The sequence below is a fragment of the Guillardia theta genome (genome assembly GCF_000315625.1).
Source record: "Guillardia theta CCMP2712 unplaced genomic scaffold GUITHscaffold_274, whole genome shotgun sequence".
Lineage (NCBI taxonomy): Eukaryota > Cryptophyceae > Pyrenomonadales > Geminigeraceae > Guillardia > Guillardia theta.
The window spans coordinates 10722-27135 of record NW_005434402.1 but is presented as its reverse complement, the minus strand read 5'-3'; the positions used below and the strand labels follow the sequence as shown (position 1 = coordinate 27135).

The 16414-nt window shown below is 53.5% G+C and overlaps 6 protein-coding genes across 6 annotated transcripts; 2 read left to right on the top strand and 4 right to left on the bottom strand.

The window, feature by feature from the left end:
• Positions 1–434: 434 nt before the first annotated feature.
• On the top strand, positions 435–1489 carry GUITHDRAFT_122018 (hypothetical protein; the record flags this gene model as incomplete). The annotated part of the gene is made up of 6 exons (XM_005818719.1): positions 435–901; positions 946–1003; positions 1053–1151; positions 1209–1261; positions 1311–1343; positions 1393–1489. The coding sequence occupies 6 exons, from the start codon at positions 435–437 to the stop codon at positions 1487–1489; spliced, it is 807 nt and encodes a 268-aa protein (XP_005818776.1).
• Positions 1490–1686: 197 nt separating this feature from the next.
• On the bottom strand, positions 1687–2968 carry GUITHDRAFT_91152 (hypothetical protein). Its single transcript, XM_005818718.1, has 3 exons — positions 2927–2968; positions 1869–2037; positions 1687–1801 (listed from the first exon to the last, which is right to left on the bottom strand). The coding sequence occupies exons 1-3, from the start codon at positions 2947–2949 to the stop codon at positions 1769–1771; spliced, it is 225 nt and encodes a 74-aa protein (XP_005818775.1). The 5' UTR covers positions 2950–2968; the 3' UTR covers positions 1687–1768.
• Positions 2969–3786: 818 nt separating this feature from the next.
• On the top strand, positions 3787–5126 carry GUITHDRAFT_149065 (hypothetical protein; the record flags this gene model as incomplete). Its single annotated transcript, XM_005818717.1, has 9 exons — positions 3787–3944; positions 3987–4056; positions 4112–4162; positions 4273–4442; positions 4483–4533; positions 4579–4643; positions 4693–4916; positions 4962–5024; positions 5064–5126. 9 exons carry the CDS (start codon positions 3787–3789, stop codon positions 5124–5126), a joined length of 915 nt encoding a protein of 304 aa, XP_005818774.1.
• A 997-nt stretch (positions 5127–6123) lies between these two features.
• On the bottom strand, positions 6124–10301 carry GUITHDRAFT_122016 (hypothetical protein; the record flags this gene model as incomplete). Its single annotated transcript, XM_005818716.1, has 15 exons — positions 6124–6156; positions 6246–6304; positions 6408–6486; positions 6594–6748; positions 6871–6952; positions 7001–7120; positions 7171–7788; positions 7910–8073; positions 8182–8443; positions 8626–8695; positions 8739–8872; positions 8927–9129; positions 9177–9286; positions 9336–9447; positions 9506–10301. The coding sequence occupies 15 exons, from the start codon at positions 10299–10301 to the stop codon at positions 6124–6126; spliced, it is 2997 nt and encodes a 998-aa protein (XP_005818773.1).
• Positions 10302–13333: 3032 nt separating this feature from the next.
• GUITHDRAFT_122015 (hypothetical protein) lies at positions 13334–14466 on the bottom strand (the record flags this gene model as incomplete). Its single annotated transcript, XM_005818715.1, has 3 exons — positions 13334–13710; positions 13757–13808; positions 13855–14466. 3 exons carry the CDS (start codon positions 14464–14466, stop codon positions 13334–13336), a joined length of 1041 nt encoding a protein of 346 aa, XP_005818772.1.
• Positions 14467–14921: 455 nt separating this feature from the next.
• Positions 14922–16414, bottom strand: GUITHDRAFT_156488 (hypothetical protein). The gene is made up of 7 exons (XM_005818714.1): positions 15821–16414; positions 15706–15767; positions 15506–15643; positions 15407–15455; positions 15296–15363; positions 15122–15226; positions 14922–15067 (listed from the first exon to the last, which is right to left on the bottom strand). Exons 1-7 carry the CDS (start codon positions 16035–16037, stop codon positions 15029–15031), a joined length of 678 nt encoding a protein of 225 aa, XP_005818771.1. The 5' UTR covers positions 16038–16414; the 3' UTR covers positions 14922–15028.

Below are 16414 nucleotides of genomic sequence, written 5' to 3'. Positions count from 1 at the left end.
TGCAAAACCTGTGAGTGAGAGGCAGGCGGCCTGACTCTCCTCATGCTGCAAGCAGGACGGGATACTCCTACACCGGCGGGTTCTTCTACTATGTTTGCCAGGCGGACATGTAGGACGGAGCAAGGGAGAGGGTGGAGGGATGTTCTTGACGTGCGAGAGGAGAGGAGAGGAGAGGAGAGGAGAGGAGAAGAGGGATAAGAGAGGAGAGAGGATGAGGGGAAAACGCCAAGCTGACTGTAACTGATCAGTACTGATTAAGGCAGGTTTCGTCCGCTCCTTGGCAAGCAGTGGCTGTAACCCGGCCGGTGGCCAGCGGGCGGCTGAAGGTGAACGAGAGGAGAGGAGGAGAGCAAGAGAGAAGGCGCAGGTGTGGAGGGGACTGGTGAAGCTTGCGGCGACTCATCGTAGCCTGAGGGGAAGGGGTCAAGGGCGAGATGCCCTTCCTGCACAACCGGCAGGCGAGAAAGATCACAGTGAGGCTCAAGATCCTGAGGCTGCTGGAATGCCCGATGGAGGGAAGGTATCTGTACGTGAAGCTCAAGTGGGGTCAGAGCGTGTTCGGACCCAAACAAGAAGACAAGACAGAAATCTCCTCGTGCGTGAACCGATCGGTGGAGTGGAGAGATACTTTCCAGTATGAGTTCTCCTTTGACGTGGACCCCGTCGTCATGGTTCAGAGTATGCATGAGTTAGACGACCTGCGCAAGAAGTACGCCTCGACATGTCAGCTACACATGCAAGTGAAGGTCGCCAAGGTGTGGATGGAAGAGACTGTAAGCCGTGAGCTGACGTGCGCTCACCAGGACAATGAGGCTCCCTATTCCCTCGCAAGGACGAGGAAGTACGGTCACGTCGACGTCCACCTCATGGACTGGGCGCTCGCATACGGGAGCGGAAGGAGGTAAGCGTACTGCCGAGGCTTGTGAGCTTGTGAGGGCTTGATAGCGGCATGGTCCGTTACCTGCTGGACGGCACGAAAGCTGTCTCCTTCATGGAAGTAGAGGTGAATGAGCGCTTCAGTCAGCAGGCTCCTCTCAGCCTCCTCGCCCTAGGTCAGCGTCTCCTGGCCCGGAGGAATTCCTGGGATAGAGGACAGGAAGAGTCAACGCGACGCGTCGATCACCAACATCGAGACCTTGTTTGACGACTCGGTGACTTGCTGACCCGAGCTAGCTGATGATCGTGACATCTTGGTGCCTTGCGTGCAGAAGGAAGATCTCATCATTGATCCCGAGGTCAACAAGTTCGTGCTCCTAGAGCCGTAGGGCTTGCTTGACCACCTTGTCATGTCTTGAATATGCGTGCAACAGTGAGGCCTCGGGAGATGATCCGTCGGGATGGAGGTCCTTTACCCGTCACGGATGCGGTTGACATGATTGTGGTTGATCTCAGGGACAAGATGAGCAGAGGAATGTCGAAACCGCAGGACTGGCAGAAAGAGATGTGCAACGATGACAAGGCAAGCAGCATGTCAATCGGTGTTAGCTGATGTAGCCTCAGGTCCGACAAGCTGTGGAGAGCTCAAGGCTTCCGATCGAAACCTTCAGCCAAGAGCTCGAACACTGGGTGAGGGCAAACGTGTGTGATGAGCAATGCCAAGTGACGAGCTACAAGTTTCAGAACCTCCAGCACGAGCACATGAAGTGAAAAAATAGAAAGAGACAAACTTTTAACCATCACTAGGATGTCGCTGTCTTTCAGTTTATTTCGCCGTTATGAACGTTCCGAGAAAATCATCTTTCGCCAGTGCTTCTCAAAGCCGCCTTTCTTATTTCAACTTCGCAAACAACTTTGGAGCAGCCTATCCACACATGAAAGAGTCATCCCCCGCCCCTCTAACTTACAAACAACACAAGGCAAACACTTACACAATGGTCGATGCAATGCCAGAAGTCGAAGTATTGGCCTGTGCAGTGCGCTTGCACCTCGTCCCCTGGCTTTGCCTCAGCAATAATCTTGTTGACCCGTTCTGTGCATGCTTCAAGCTCCTTCAAATATTTCTGACAATGTCCCTTGCAAGACTCCTCAATGGCTGGCCTGCAACAGAATGTGAGCAACAGACCTCTTGATCATGCAAAAGCAAGCATGCTCGACAGCCTTTGGATTCTCGCATGCAATGAGACTATGTTGCTTAGCTAACACATATCCATTGAAATTTCAAATCTCTCCAACTAACATCTTGTTCGGAGCCATGTGAGAATCCGCTGATTCCTTTATAACACGTGTCCGGTGAGGTTTGGAGCCGACATCGTTGCCACAACAACGCTATGAGATTTCAACCAACACATGCACCCAGCATTCGATACGCAGACAGCTGACAGCACTGAGGTCCTCTCATGCACATTGCATTGGGTTCTCAGCACGTCACAGCGGCACATGCATTCGTTGAAATCGTTTGAAAGTCTTGCTCATCAGGAAAAACCTTCAGAGTCCCTCACCATCCATCAACCTCCCGTTACTTAGCCGAGAGTGTTTCTGGATCGCATACACGGCCACATCGTTGCTTCAGAATCAATCCCTTCAACTTCTTGTGTGTAACTTCTTGTGTTAAGTCAACTTCTTGTGTTATCATGCTTGTCTCATCATGTTATCCTCACGCACAGCAAGGCTACATCTCTTCTCTCGCTAACGCTTGTCCATCAAACCACTACACGCTCTGTTCACATGGCTTCTATCATCACTCACATTGACATCGTCTGCTGTTCAAAGCCTCGTCACCTTTGCCTTCTTCCTTCATTTTGATGATACTAGCGTACACCTAACAGCTGTCGGCAGCTCATCATACCCACACCCTTTCCTGTCGCAAGATCCTTTCGTCTCCCATTCCTAAGCGTTTCCTCTCATCATGCATGCACATCATATCCTCTTGCTCGCTCCTCCTCCTCCTCCTCCTCCTTCACCTCCTCCTCCTCCTCTCCATGCTCACCGCGGATCGACGGGGTCACTCATAGCGGCGCTCTCTTCTCGTACCACCCTCCACCCCCACCCCCACTTGTATTTTCACCACCCATCACGACAGACCTCTTCACTGGAGACCCCATCATCCCCCCACATAGCCCTATTCCATACCCTACCCCTTGACCACAAGACACCCTCCATTCATCTCTAAAGGGGGTACACACATCACCGGTGGTGGATCACACCCCCATTCATGACCTAGCTCGTGGGCACAGAGGGAGGGGGTGTTCCGTTTTCTTAGGCATCTCAATAATGGCGTAAAATCAAGTCGAAAACATATGTAAAATACGCCAACTTTTGTTGGCCTTGAAGTCTGAAATTCCTATCAATCACATCGTTTGTTGAACCAGGATCAGATTTTCGAAATTCAACGCCTATTTTTGAAATTTGCAGACTAAGGTTGGATTGTTGTTCCAGACCCCATGATCCGGTACCCCCTTCTATCTCTCACTACCCCATCATTCTACAATTAAACCCCTCGTTCACTAATCTTTAGTACCCCTCCTTGACAGGGTTCTCAGTACCCCTACCTACCATTTACAACTACTACCCCTGTGACAACCACCCCCAACGCGTTAGAACATCTTCCATCTTTCTAGTCTCCATAGAGTACGATGGGGGGTAGGGGTGGTAGCATCGCAGTCGTAGGGAGGTGTAGATGAGGGTGGGGGTGGTGACCCTTGAGGGGTACTTGAACTGGGAGGAAGCAGGGGTACTGGATGGAGTTGAGTGAATGCGCTGCAAGGGTGGGGTTCTCACGGGTTCTTGTGGGGGTACGATGGCAGGTGCGGTATGAGGGCTAGTTGAATGGTCGCTACGTGAGAGCATATGGCGGTGGGTGGCCCATGGCTGAAGGGCTGCAGGAGCAAGGAGAGGAGCCATGGCTACCGGCAGAGAGTCGTCGAAGCCTGGGAGGAGGAGAAGGCTGCCCGAAAGTTTGATGTTTCTCTCGAGGGTGGATTCTTGCCTGACCATTGTGTCCAACGGTATTCTCATGCCTACGACAGCCATGGCTGACCTTGTGACAGCCTGCCGCTAGCATACGAGCCATGGGAACGAATCCTAGATGACCTGCCACACCTCAACCGAACAGGACAGGTGTGACATTTGCTCTTGTTGTCTTCCATCTGCCCCGCGGACTCACCCCCCCCAGTTGTTCCGGTCGATCGAGCGCTTGCGATGCATCGATGTTGATGGTGCGGTTGTGAGTCGACTGAATCCTCTGATCCAGAGTAGACCTAGAAGAAGCGCAGTTGAAGCGAGCATACATCGTCCTGTGCATGCTGCTACACTCATACGTAAACGGACCGACAGGTTGCGTGTGAGGAGGTGAAGTTGTTTGCTCATAGCAGTACAGTATCATGGGAGCGGCTGAGAGAGCATGAGAGTGAAGAGTCGTCCCATGCGGCTCAGGACGCTAACTATGTGCGGCATCCTTCCGTTCCTGCTCAAATCTCGACACCTCTCGTCGACGTCAGCACCAAGTGTAGCGATGGTCCTCATGCTGGTGTGACGGCATGGCAGACTCGGGTTGCCGCCTGTTCTCACCGCTGCGATTGACCTCTGGAACTGGAAGTGATGATGCCCTTGTCTCGCACGTCGCCCGCTGATGCTCCTCAGGTTGAAGCGGAACGAGCAGGGAAGGAGCAGCGTGGAAGCGCTGGAAACGATAAGCTCGATGACAGGTGAAGGGAGGAGGAGGAGGAGGAGGAGAGTGAGCGTGAAGCAATTCAGGCACAAGCACTGAGAGCTTTTTCCATCTCATCCCCTGTGCCATCCAAGCACGTCTGGGCCCGCTGGTTGCCGCCATGTTCTACGCGCCATGCTTCATCCTGTCGCACATCAGCAAAGATGACAAGGGAGGGGAGGAGGCGGCTGGTGTTGCTGTGAGAGAAGCTGGGCAGCTGCTGGAAGACTTGAGGGATGCGCTGCAGGACTGCAAGTCGATGATGAAGCAGGTGGAGGAGGATGGCGAGTTGAGGTTCCTCTGACTCCTCTTGTAGCTCTCCGAGCTCGTGCATGCCGACGTCTTCTTCCACGTGTACCGCCCTCTCCTCACAGGGCACGTCTCTCCTTCCCCGCGCTCCTCTCATCCCTCGCTGCAGCTTCTGGCCAGACGGAGTGCTCCTGAAGACCAGCGAGGAAGGAGAGGAAGGGACTGGAGATGATGAAGGAGTCTGGTCAAGGGCGAAAGGTCCAAGTGCTGGGCAAGTATGGAGGAGGAGGGGAGGGAGAAGGAGGAGAAGCTGAACGGGGACGATAGAGTGCAGTTTTCATCATGATCGATCTCTTTCTCGGTGTGCGACATGAGGTCTTGATGAGCGATTTTCAGGTCCTTGCTCCTTCCTCTTTCCCTCTCTGCTCCTCCCCTCCCCTCCCTCTCCTCTCTCGCTCCCGCACCGCTTGCTCCTCCTCTCCTCCATTCTCCGCCCTGTGGGGGCTCTGACTTGTCAACTAGCGGGAGGTGGTGGAGGAGTATCTCCCTCGCAAGCATCGAGAGTTTGTGAGCATGCGGACGTGGCAGCGTGAGAGTGACGAGGCAGCAGATGAAGAAGTTCGAGGAGGAGGTGAAGGTGCATGGAGGGATCAGACAGGCAGCTGAGCGAGCCAAGACCCGCCTGCTCCCTCACGCTCAGGACCTCAGCGATCGTTATAATGATTGCGTGCGTTCGTTGCAAGGTGGGAAGAGAACAAAAGCGAACGAGGAGGAGGAAAGGGAAAGAGGAAGGGATCTAGGGAGGAGAGGACGTCAGAAAAAATGTGTGTTGAGGGGTGAGGGGAGGGGAGGGAAGGTGGGGAGGGGAGGGGAGGGGAGGGGGGTGGTTTATACGGAATGAGCTCCTGCCTCGCAGCTTTCCGTCGCGTTCATCTCAGCTTCGCCTCCTCCTACCTACAGGCGACAGCGACAGGGACAGGTGAGAGAGCGCTGAGCCTGTTGGACTGTGACGCCATGCCAGGAGCAACTGAGTTTCAAGTGCTGCTACGAGAGGCGATAGTGGCAACTAGCACAGAGCAAGGAGGAGGAGGAGGAGGAGGAGGAGGAGGATGATGATCAGGATAATGATGATGATGATGATGATGAGGATGAGGAGGAGAATAGCATTACTTGACTAATTGTACATACTCCACACACTCTACATTTTCTAACAAGGTCATCCGAGGATGTTAAACGCGACTTCCTTTCCAATCATCGAAGTCCTGAAAAGAAAATGAGAGGGAGGGAGAGAAAGGGGAGGGGAGGGGGAGGTATGATCAAAGGGAGGATGGATGGATGGAGCAACGTTTACCTCTACGATGGATCGCATGAGAGAAAGGCTGAGGGGTTTCGAGAAATGTCTATCCATGCCTGCATGAACATCAGTATGAAGATCGCAAGATAGAACAGGGCAAAGGGGGAGGAGAGAGGAAGAGGAGAGGAGGGATTAGAGCTGCGGCAGGAGATAGCAGACCTGCTTGCATACATTCCTCGACATGCGCTGGGCTGGTGTGAGCAGTGACAGCTATGATGCAGATCTTCTTTCGATCCTTCTGCCATGGACGTGAGGAGAGGAGGAGGGGGAGGAGGAGGAGGAGGAGGAGGAGGAGGACACAGCGAGGGGGGGGGGGTTGAGGGAGAAATGGCGGAAGCAGCATACCTCCTTCTCCCACTCGCGGATCTTGCGAGAGGCCTCAAGTCCATCCATGATGGGCATCTGAATGTCCATGAGGATGAGGTCGTAGCTTCCAGACGATGCGGCTGCGACTCCTTCCTCTCCGTTGTTGGCGATGTCAACCGCAACCTTATCCTTGCCTGCTCACCAGTCAACCCTCCTCCTCCTCCACCTCCTCCTCCTCCTCCTCCTCCTCCTCCTCCTGCGGCCTCCTTCCCTCCCTCCCTCCCTCCCTCCCTTCTCCTCAGTCTCTCATGCTCACCGAAGACGCGCTGGAGGAGGGCTACTGCGACCTTCTGGTTGGCGATTTGATCCTCCACCACGAGGATGCGCATGCGATTATCCTGCTTGGCCATGAGCCTTTGAAGCCTCGCAGCGTCTCCTCCTCTCACCTCCTCCGCCTCCTTCTTCACCGCCTCCTCCAGGGCCGGGACGTTCCCGCTGCTCACCGTCTCCTTGGCTACCTTGGCAGCGTAAGGAAAGGAGGGAAGGGCAGGAGACTTCTTCTCCTCCTGTTGGCGGCAGTCAGACAAGCGCAAGACATCGACCGCCTCCTCTCGACCGTGAAGGAGGAGAAGATCTTAGAGAAGAGCACCGACGGCTTGATGGGGAGGGGGATGACGTTGGAGGCTTCGTCGTGTCGCTTCTTCTTGAGCAGGCAGAGCTGGGACGTCATCCCCCCCAAGATCAAGAAGCTCTTCAAGCAGCTCAGCTCCGTCGCCATCGCGCTCAGTTGCTCGTACACCAGCATGTCCACCACCACACAGAACGGCCGATCCCCCTGAGCCTTCACTGCCGCCTGCAGCTTCACCAGCAGCTGCTTGCTGACCGGCCCCTTGTCCTGCCGCAGGTCCACCACCCTCACCTTCCTCTCTTTGCACAGCCTCATGATGAGCGCTGAGCTCGGTCCTTTCCTCGTCGCCAGGATGACGGTCCCCTCCTGCAGGCCTGGGATTTCTAGGGTGGAGTTGACCCCTACGGGTTGACGAGTGAAGTGAAGAGGAACAGTGATGCAGAAGACTGTTCCCGTGCCTCCTGCCGCTGCTCCTCCTCTGCTCTTCGCGGCTTCTGCTCCTCTGCTCTGGCAGGAGATGCTGCCGTGCATGGAGTCGACGAGCTTCTTGGTGATGGCGAGGCCCAGCCCCGTCCCCTGATGCAGTCGCGTGTACTGCGAGGAAACCTGCAGGCTGGTCAGCAGGGACGAGGAGGAGGAAGCAAGAACAGACGATGATGAGGAAAGAGAAGAAACAGAGGGGGGAGTGAGGGAGAAGGAGGACAGAGGAGGAGGAGGGAGCAGGGACCTGAGAGAAAGGTTTGAAGAGGAGGTTGAGCTTGTCCTCTGGGATTCCGATGCCGTTGTCCTCCACCTCGACGTGCAGCAGGCACACGGACGAGGCCTCGTCCAAGTCTGAGAGCCTCATGCGTAGAGTCACTTCTCCTCCCTGCTCCGGCGAAAACTTCATGGCTGAACAGCTGTCAGTCAGATGGTAGACGACGAGGAGAAACGACAGGAGATGGGGGGGAGGGGAGGAGGAGGAGGAGGAGGAGGAGGAGGAGGAGCAGGAGGAAGCACCATTGTCGCAGAGGTTCATGGCACATTGACGGATGTGGAAGGCATCGCCATAGAGAAAGAGCTCCGCGTCTGCCTCAGAGACTTGGATGTCGACGGCGAAGTCAAGGTCTGACTTGATGCAGGAGGCGATGAGGTCGGAGAGATCCTCGCCAAGCTTGAGGAGGGAGAACTCCTCCATGAGCTCGCTGCCCTCCTTCTCTTCTCCTCCCTTGCCCTCCTTCTCGTTGTCCTCCTTCGCTTCCAACTTGGGGTAGTCCAGCACCTGCTCAGGTCCTTCAGGAAACTTGAGGAGTAGGAGCAGACACGGACTAGAACGGGGAGGGGGGGGGGGGGGATGAAACAGGACGAAAGAAAGAGCAGGGATCGGAGGAGATGGTGATGGAGCAGCAGGGGCGTAGAAAAAAGGAGGAAGGGAGGAGGAAGAAAGCAAGGGAGGAGGAAGACCTGATTGATGACGGTTAGCAGAGCGTCCGCGGACGTCAAGGAGGAACGAACGTAATCCTTGTGTGCGGCGCTGTTTGTGGTCTCACATCGCGAGAGGGCAGCATAAAGCTCACCTCAGGTCCTCCGACTCCAGCAGGAGCGAGTTGAAGGCGACGACCGAGTTGAGGGGGGTGCGAAGCTCGTGGCTGATGTTGGCAAGGAAATGACGAGACAGGCGAGATGAAGTCTCCGCCTCTAGCATCGCCGTCTGTACACACACAATCAACCCCCTGCCCCCTTCTCCTCCTTGTCTCCCTCCCACCTGCAGCGCCTGGTTCATCAGCTCGGTGCGGATCACGTTCTTATGCTTCGTCTCTTTTTCAGCTTGCAGCTGGGCGATCCTGACCTCGGCGACAGTGTCGAGGATGCAGAAGTTTCCGGTGAGGAGCGTGACGGTGTAGACCGACTTGGTGAGGATATCAACGAAGGTCTGCGCTATGTCATACTGGAAGGTTGAGATGAAACCTTGAGTTGAGAGGTCAGACGTCCCACGTGACCAGTACCAGTCTCACCTCCATAGTGCAGCAGGTGAACGACGGGGAACACGGACCACAGCAAGAAGGTGCTGATCTCCAACGACCTCAACGACGCGATCTCGTACGTTGTCGCAGCTCTAGCAACGCTGACGGAGCATGTCATCAACGAAGTCAGCACGTCCATTCTTGTCACACCTTGAGTTGGTGAAGGCGTGAACACCCCGGAGAACGTCGAGGAAGAAACAGCAAGACAGGAAGCAAGCGACACAACCAATCATGCTGTTACCAACGACGGCATGAACGAGCCCTGGAAGACATGTTCATGTCAGGACTTGATCATGGAAGCACGAGCTGTCAGATGCCACCTGTGAGGATCATCAACTCATCGGATATCAGGACGCGGAAGAGCGACGAGAAGGAGATGACGAGCTCCTTTTCCATGGACGACCCGAGAGCATGCAAGACAAACAGCATGCAGGGAGTTGTGTTCATCCATTGGAAGTAGCGCTCGATGAACATCTGCCGCCCCTCAAGGTCGTGGAGGACCGGCAGCACGCCCGTGACGTAACTCAGGTAAACCGTGCAAGCAACGAGGTTGATGAAGAGGACGAGGCTGTTGAGAGTCCTCTTCTTGGCGGAGATCTGAAACAGCATACCAGACAGATCCATGAGGATACAAATGCTGAAAAGAAACACCGCCAGGATCTTGACGAACATTGTCTTCTTCATGGTGTAGTACTCGCTCTCATCCGTTTGCACGTTGGCACACGCGGACGAGTATGATCTCAGGGCATACACGAAGACTACATAGACCATCAGCCAGAGGGCGAACAGAAACAGCCCCGGCACATCGTTCATAGTCGCTCGAATCATGAATTTCTGGTCAACTTGTGTCGCCTGCTTGAGTGAAGGCAGCTTGAAGCTCTGCGAGAAGTGCCTGCTCTGCCGGAAGAAAGCAGGAACGCGCTGATGATCCTCTTGTTGGTTCAGGGGAGCTTCGCTTCTAGACTCGTGTGGAGGGCTCAACGGGCGAAGAGGCTCAGGTAGACCCTCGTCCATGCGACTATCGCAAGAGGGTCTCTTGTCCAAGAACTCGGCATCTGCATAGCCCTCGACCTGAAGGTTTTCAAACACCTGCTGCTCTCTCCGCTCCTTTTCCATTTGTGAGTCATGACTGAAACTGCACGTAGACGGCATGGGGGACAATTCCATGAAGCGCCTTGGGGGCAACCGGGGTAAACCAAGGATCGGGACAAAGAGAGGAAGCAGGGAGAACGAAGACAGGAGAGATGGAGGAGGAGGAACGAGGAGGAGGAGGAAGAGAGAAGAAGGCAACAACAAGGGACGAGGAGGATTGAGAAGGAGATTTGGCAGGCGTGGGGGAATCTGAAGGTCGGAGGGGTGGTCTTAATATGAGACCTTACCTTCTTCAACACCCCTATGTTTGCCTTTCGAAGTAGGGGTACTTTTTCGTATCGTGCCAACGACGTGACCGGACCAACACCAACCTAGTACTGGGCATGTAGGGGTCCTATGTATAGTAAATTGGGGGGTAGTGAAAACCTTGGTATCTCTTTAAGGCCAGCATGGGAAGCGACGCAGACTACCAGCAAGTATGACTACCAGCGACCACCCACCCTCGTGATGACCCACCCCACCTAAACCTAAAAGATTATTTGACCCTACCCCTGTAATATAGTGCATTTACCTCTCCATGTACCCCCTATTATATCCATCCGAGGTCTCGTAAAATTCAACCCTTTCAAAGTACCCCACCCCCAATCCTCAAAACGTTCCCCTGGTTTCCCACCCATCCGCATCTCCTTTCAAAATCGAGTCTTTTCGATACAATCAGACTTCTTGCCTGTTAAACCCTTGAGTCAAGCACCACCCCCCTACCCAACCGAACGACCACCAGGACCCCACCCTGCCATCCAAGGGTGCTCCCTCCGAATATATCAGTCTGATATAGCTAATATCAGTCTGCCATTGCAGTACGTACCCTACCCCTTTCGCCCCTTTGAGAACCCCCTGTACACCCCCAAGTTGAAGGTGTTCTTGCGTCCCTTCGAGGCTCAAGAATCTTCTTCTTACTACAATGAAAACACGCAACGCTTCTCACCGACTGCCAAAATATCTGACGCCTGAGATCTGAAAAGAAGTGTTTTAACATCTACAATGATATAAATCGAATGTTTTTATCCCCATCCCGAGATCTTTTTTTTAACTTTCTTTTTTTTCTTTTTTTTATCTGGACCGACGGCGAAGGAGTTGACATCAAGGAAGAGCAGCAGGGAAGTGAAGCAGAAGAAGAACACGCATGGCTCGTGAAGATAGATCATGTGATGTCGTTGTCAGTGTGAGGAGCAGGAGCAGGAGCAGGAGCAGGAGCAGGAGCAGGAGCAGGAGCAGGAGCAGGAGCAGAGTTTAAGGCCAAAGCACGAGTATGGCGACGAGGTGGACTTGGGCTACACTAATAGGACTGAAGACTAGAATAAGAATTTTGCTTAGGGTTGAAAGCAGAGGAAACAGGACGAATATACAAGACGAGCGATGATGGAAGCAGCAATGAAGAGCGGAGGGTGTTGCACGCAGAACGAAGGTTGATGACGATGCGAGTTGGTAAAGGAGGACAAGGGGAGCGGGGGGGAGAGAGGTCAGAAGATACAAGTCTCTGTCTTGAGGCGCATGGCCTGCATATGTGCCGGACACTGATCACACGAGTTCTCGTTCAAGTACCCGCTACCCTGTGCTGGATCGGATCGGACAGACGTGGGACAGGTAGGAGCTGAAGACATACGTTGCCAAGGGGCTGGGGGTGGCTCAAGTGTTGGAGCAGGATGCATAGAGCATCGGATCAAGATCGATAGTGACAAATTGCAGATTTAGATGTGTCGATTGCAAGAGAGAGCAAATAGAGGCTGAGAAGAATTTTCTACATTGTTTGTTGACAAGATCAAGATTGCTGTTGGAGGAGCGAGGGATGTACAAGGGAGGACAAGAGGTCCAACAGCTTTCACAGTGGTGAATCATAAAGGTATGCCATTACAAGGGAGGTGAAGGCAGGCGCATGAGGGAAAGCAAGTTAGTCGTAACAGTGTTTGAGAGTCTAGTAGTGAAACAAGTATAGAACAGCTCAGTAGAATAAGTTAAGCAGGGCAGGTTTCTACTGCTTGCTAGCACATGTCAATCCCTTCCTCAAGCACGTTTGTCGGCGATTCAAGATCTGAATATAGCACCGAGGAGTGATGTAGAACATGTTAGCCTCAGAACGAAAGGATGCTGAGGTAAAGACCGTAGCGAAAGATGCTGAGGTATGACTCGAGTTTACCTCAAGCATCTTTTCGTTCTGAGGCTAACATGTCCTATATCACTCCTTCTGCATGATAATATGTCTTGCATGATAATAAACAAACAGATGCGCATGACCTCTTGATTCGATGTAGTCGCACCAAGTCGACGACTTTACGTGCCCACAAAATCTGTGATGTCGGTGTGGTGGTCAAGGAATGTTGTGGTCAAATGTTTAGGTATGAAAGCACCTGTGCCCTGCTTATCTTAGTCTGTAACTTTAGAACACACCTCGACCACGACCGATCAAGACTTTGACTCTGTTGACGTTGAAGAATCACACGGTTGAAACCATTCCATCAACATTTCAGCACCGATTGAAACAAAAACAGGTAAAAATCTTTCCCTTGCAAGTTGCTAGTTTACACGAGCTCCATATTGAGACATTACCACTTCCACAAATCTTCACCCTCATATTTTCATCTCTTCACTCTCGTCATATTTTCATCTCTTCACTCTCGCTCTACTTTGCCTGGCCTCAAACTCTTGGATTCTTTCGCACGAACCGATCGACCTCCTTGAGCACTCGTCGAGTGGACCTGTCGCTCCTTCACTCTCCTCTCCTTCATCATCAACAGCACCTGGCGATCGGGCTGGTTGCAGCCTGTGGCGACTTGGAAAGTCCTAGAGGAGTTGCTGCTTTCCGTCGTTCTGCGAGCTCTTGACAAGCAGCACACGCAGCGCATCTCCCTTACCTTCTCCTCCTCCTCCTCCTCCTCCTCCTCTCCCGGGTGGCTCCCTGGCTGTCTTGATCCTCCGCGTTGGGGACACAGCGGCCGAGAAGCTGCCGACGAGACGAGCATCGATGTCGCTGACGGAGGACTGGCAGGAGGGTGTAGGGGTCAGTCACCCTGCGGCAGGAGATGGCAGGCCCTCACGTAGCGCTTCTCTCCTCCTCCCGCGTTCCTCCCGCCGCTTCCTCTTGATTTCACAGGCGTCGATGGGATGGCGCGGGTGCCCGTGGCCACGGGGCTGCTGGCAGCGGGACTAGCAAGGAGGTCGAAGAAGTTGATCCTTCGCATCGGGGACGAACTCGTGGACGGGCGGTGAGGAACTGCCCATCGGGGAGGCTCCTTCCTCTCCTCAGCATGCACGAAGTTGTCGTCCTCCTTGCTCTCCTCCTCAGTATCTGCAGCTGCTGCCACCACTGGTTCACTTTGCCCTCTGAGAGGAAAACAGCGGAGGAGAGACGAGGACTGGCTCTTGACCTTGGAGCTGTCTGACAGAAAGGTGTAAGAGGGAGAAGCAACACAGAGAAAGTATACTTGCAGTCATGTTTGCCGCCACCTGCTTCGATTCCACATGAGCCTTCTTCACCTAGTAGAACGTAAGGGCAACGGAGATTTCCAATTCGGAGAACAACTTGCTCCTCGTAGACGGACTTGCCCATCTTGCCTTGCCGCATTCTCCTCACCATCTTTCTCACCCTCTCATGCTCACTCGGCATCGGCACGGACCAGTTAGGTCGCACGTGGAAATCGTTGGAGGTCCAATCACTTTCTTCCATGAAGGCAGGAAGCATCTGCAACGACAGAGTTGAGGAATGCCCGTGGGCACTAGCACGAGGAGAATCGCAAGGCGTTCTTACGCTGGGAGTGCTTGACTTTGCTGGGGAATGATGCATCCCGTCCCTCTTCTCTTGCGCCGTCTCATACAACCGATCGTTAGTTATCCGCTCCAGCTCTCTTATCCTTGACAGCGACAACCTTGCACACGTGCTCAAGTTGTGCTCTGTGCGAGGAGAGCATCCTGTTGCGGTTCTCTGGACATGATCGTACTCTTGACGGGCAAGCCTGAGCTCATTCATCGCTCTCTCAACGTCATTGTACCTCAGCGACATCTCAGCTTCTTGAATCGCATCGTCACCTCGTTGCAAGACATCTTGCACAGCCGCTCGAAAGTTGAAGTCCTTGAAGGAGCTCACGACTTGCTCCGTCCTCTTCTTCCTCCTTGAGAATTTGTCGCCTCCTCCCATCCTCGAGCTACTCTTCACACAAGTTCACAACAACCCGGCACTCTCACAGCATGTCTCTGCCGCCGTTGGAGCCGCCAACTTGCTGTCCGTGATGGATCAGAGCAAATGCAGCTGACATCAAGACTGGGTTCTTCATCGTCATCTTTTCATCGCCTCTTCTCTTCTCTTCTCCTTCCTCCGCCTCCCACAACTTCTCACTCTTGTCAAAATGTGACAGGGGCAGGAGTACGGTACCCTCCTCATCATTCCACAGGCAGAAGGAGGGGGTAGTATGTGGGAGATAATGGGGTAGGGGTCGTGAAGTGATCTTCGGACCGGTGGGGGCAGCAACACGTCGAAGGAATGAAATGAAGGACAGGTCAGCTGGTTAAGATGCTACCAACAGTCGCACGTGTCATGCGCCATCTGATTACTTGCCTCAGTCACCATGAGGGCAAGGATAATGCCAACAACTTGTATCTTTCACACCATGTTACAATCCTTAGCACTCACACAAGGATCAAGATCAATTGGATCATATCAGATCGACAATCTGTCATCACAATGGAAGCCAACGCGGTCGCTAGCTCTCAGCTACCATCCCTTCCATATCATACAAACCCTGTAAGAAGCACGATCATTATCACTCGACGGAAGCACTCAGATGCATCTTCACCTGTACCCAGTCATCGTCAACGACGTCGGGGACCGGGCGACATTCTTCATGGCTATAATACAGGTGAGAGGAATCACCGTCGATCAGATTGGGATCGTTCCATTCCTGCGAGGAGGAAGCGAGTCAAAGGAAGACGAGAGGACAGGGCACGACAACAGACTGACGGCCAGTCACCTGTGACGGAATGAAAGGAGCGGTCTCCGCAAGGTCGTTCGCATGATCGAAGTCAGCAGGAGAGTCGTCTGCTGTCGCGTGACCACATGGTATGCTAACAACAACTCTCACATTGAGTCTCCAGCGGCCCAGTCATGTCGACGCTCATATTGATCGGAACCTGCCGCACAAGTTTGTTTCCGCCAGCCAGCCTCCCCTCCCGTCGCTCACGCTCAGGACGTCCGCGTGCGTAAGCTGCTTTGGGGTGACACTCAAAATCCCAGCCTGACTTGCGTGATTGGCATGAATATCGTGCTTCCCCAGACGAGTATCTTGAATGGGAGCATACAGGGACTCCAATCCACCAGCCTGTGCTCCAACGTCAACTCTCCGCTCATCGCCATGCCAGGCTCCCATCTTTCAGGGTTCACCTGATTTTGCACTCCCAAGATAGCTCCCGACTGTTTGCCATGAAGGCTGGGAGAGGCGCTTGCTGCGGCGCTGCATCAGACTATGGAAACAGCAAGTAACAATCAGCATCAGCACCATGAATGATGGCCTGCTTTTCTGCCTGTTGTCTCGCCAGCTCTTGCTGCATTTGAATGTTTCGGTTGACATGCTGCCTCAACCTTTCTCGTGCCGAGAGAGGTTGCGATTGGCTCTCCGACATGTCGATTGTCTTTATCTGAGATCCGGTCCCGATGCTCTGAGCTGCTGTCTGAATGCTTGACGCAAATCCAGGCCCATCAGCACCAGGTGGCATGACGATTCCTTCACCACGCAGAATGCAACATGCCCAGCAGATCCAGTCACAGAAATCAATCAGTTTCAAGCTTCAGCAGAGGTCTTGGGCAGAGGCAACTCTCTATAGCCTAAAGAGACGAAAGCGGCGGCAAAGGGGCAGGGCTTTGACGATATAATCAGGTCAATGCTCTGCACCTTTTTACGCCTGACAACTTATGTTTCACAGACTCTTGATGAGCCTCACAAATGTAAAATCGTGTCTGCATATAATCTGCCCAATCCAGCCCCAACGTACCCTTTCTTTCATCCTATTCGATCAGTGCACGCGACTATGTACCTAACACAATCACACAAGTGCATACATACCGAAGTCCTTTGAAACTCGATGCAGTTTCT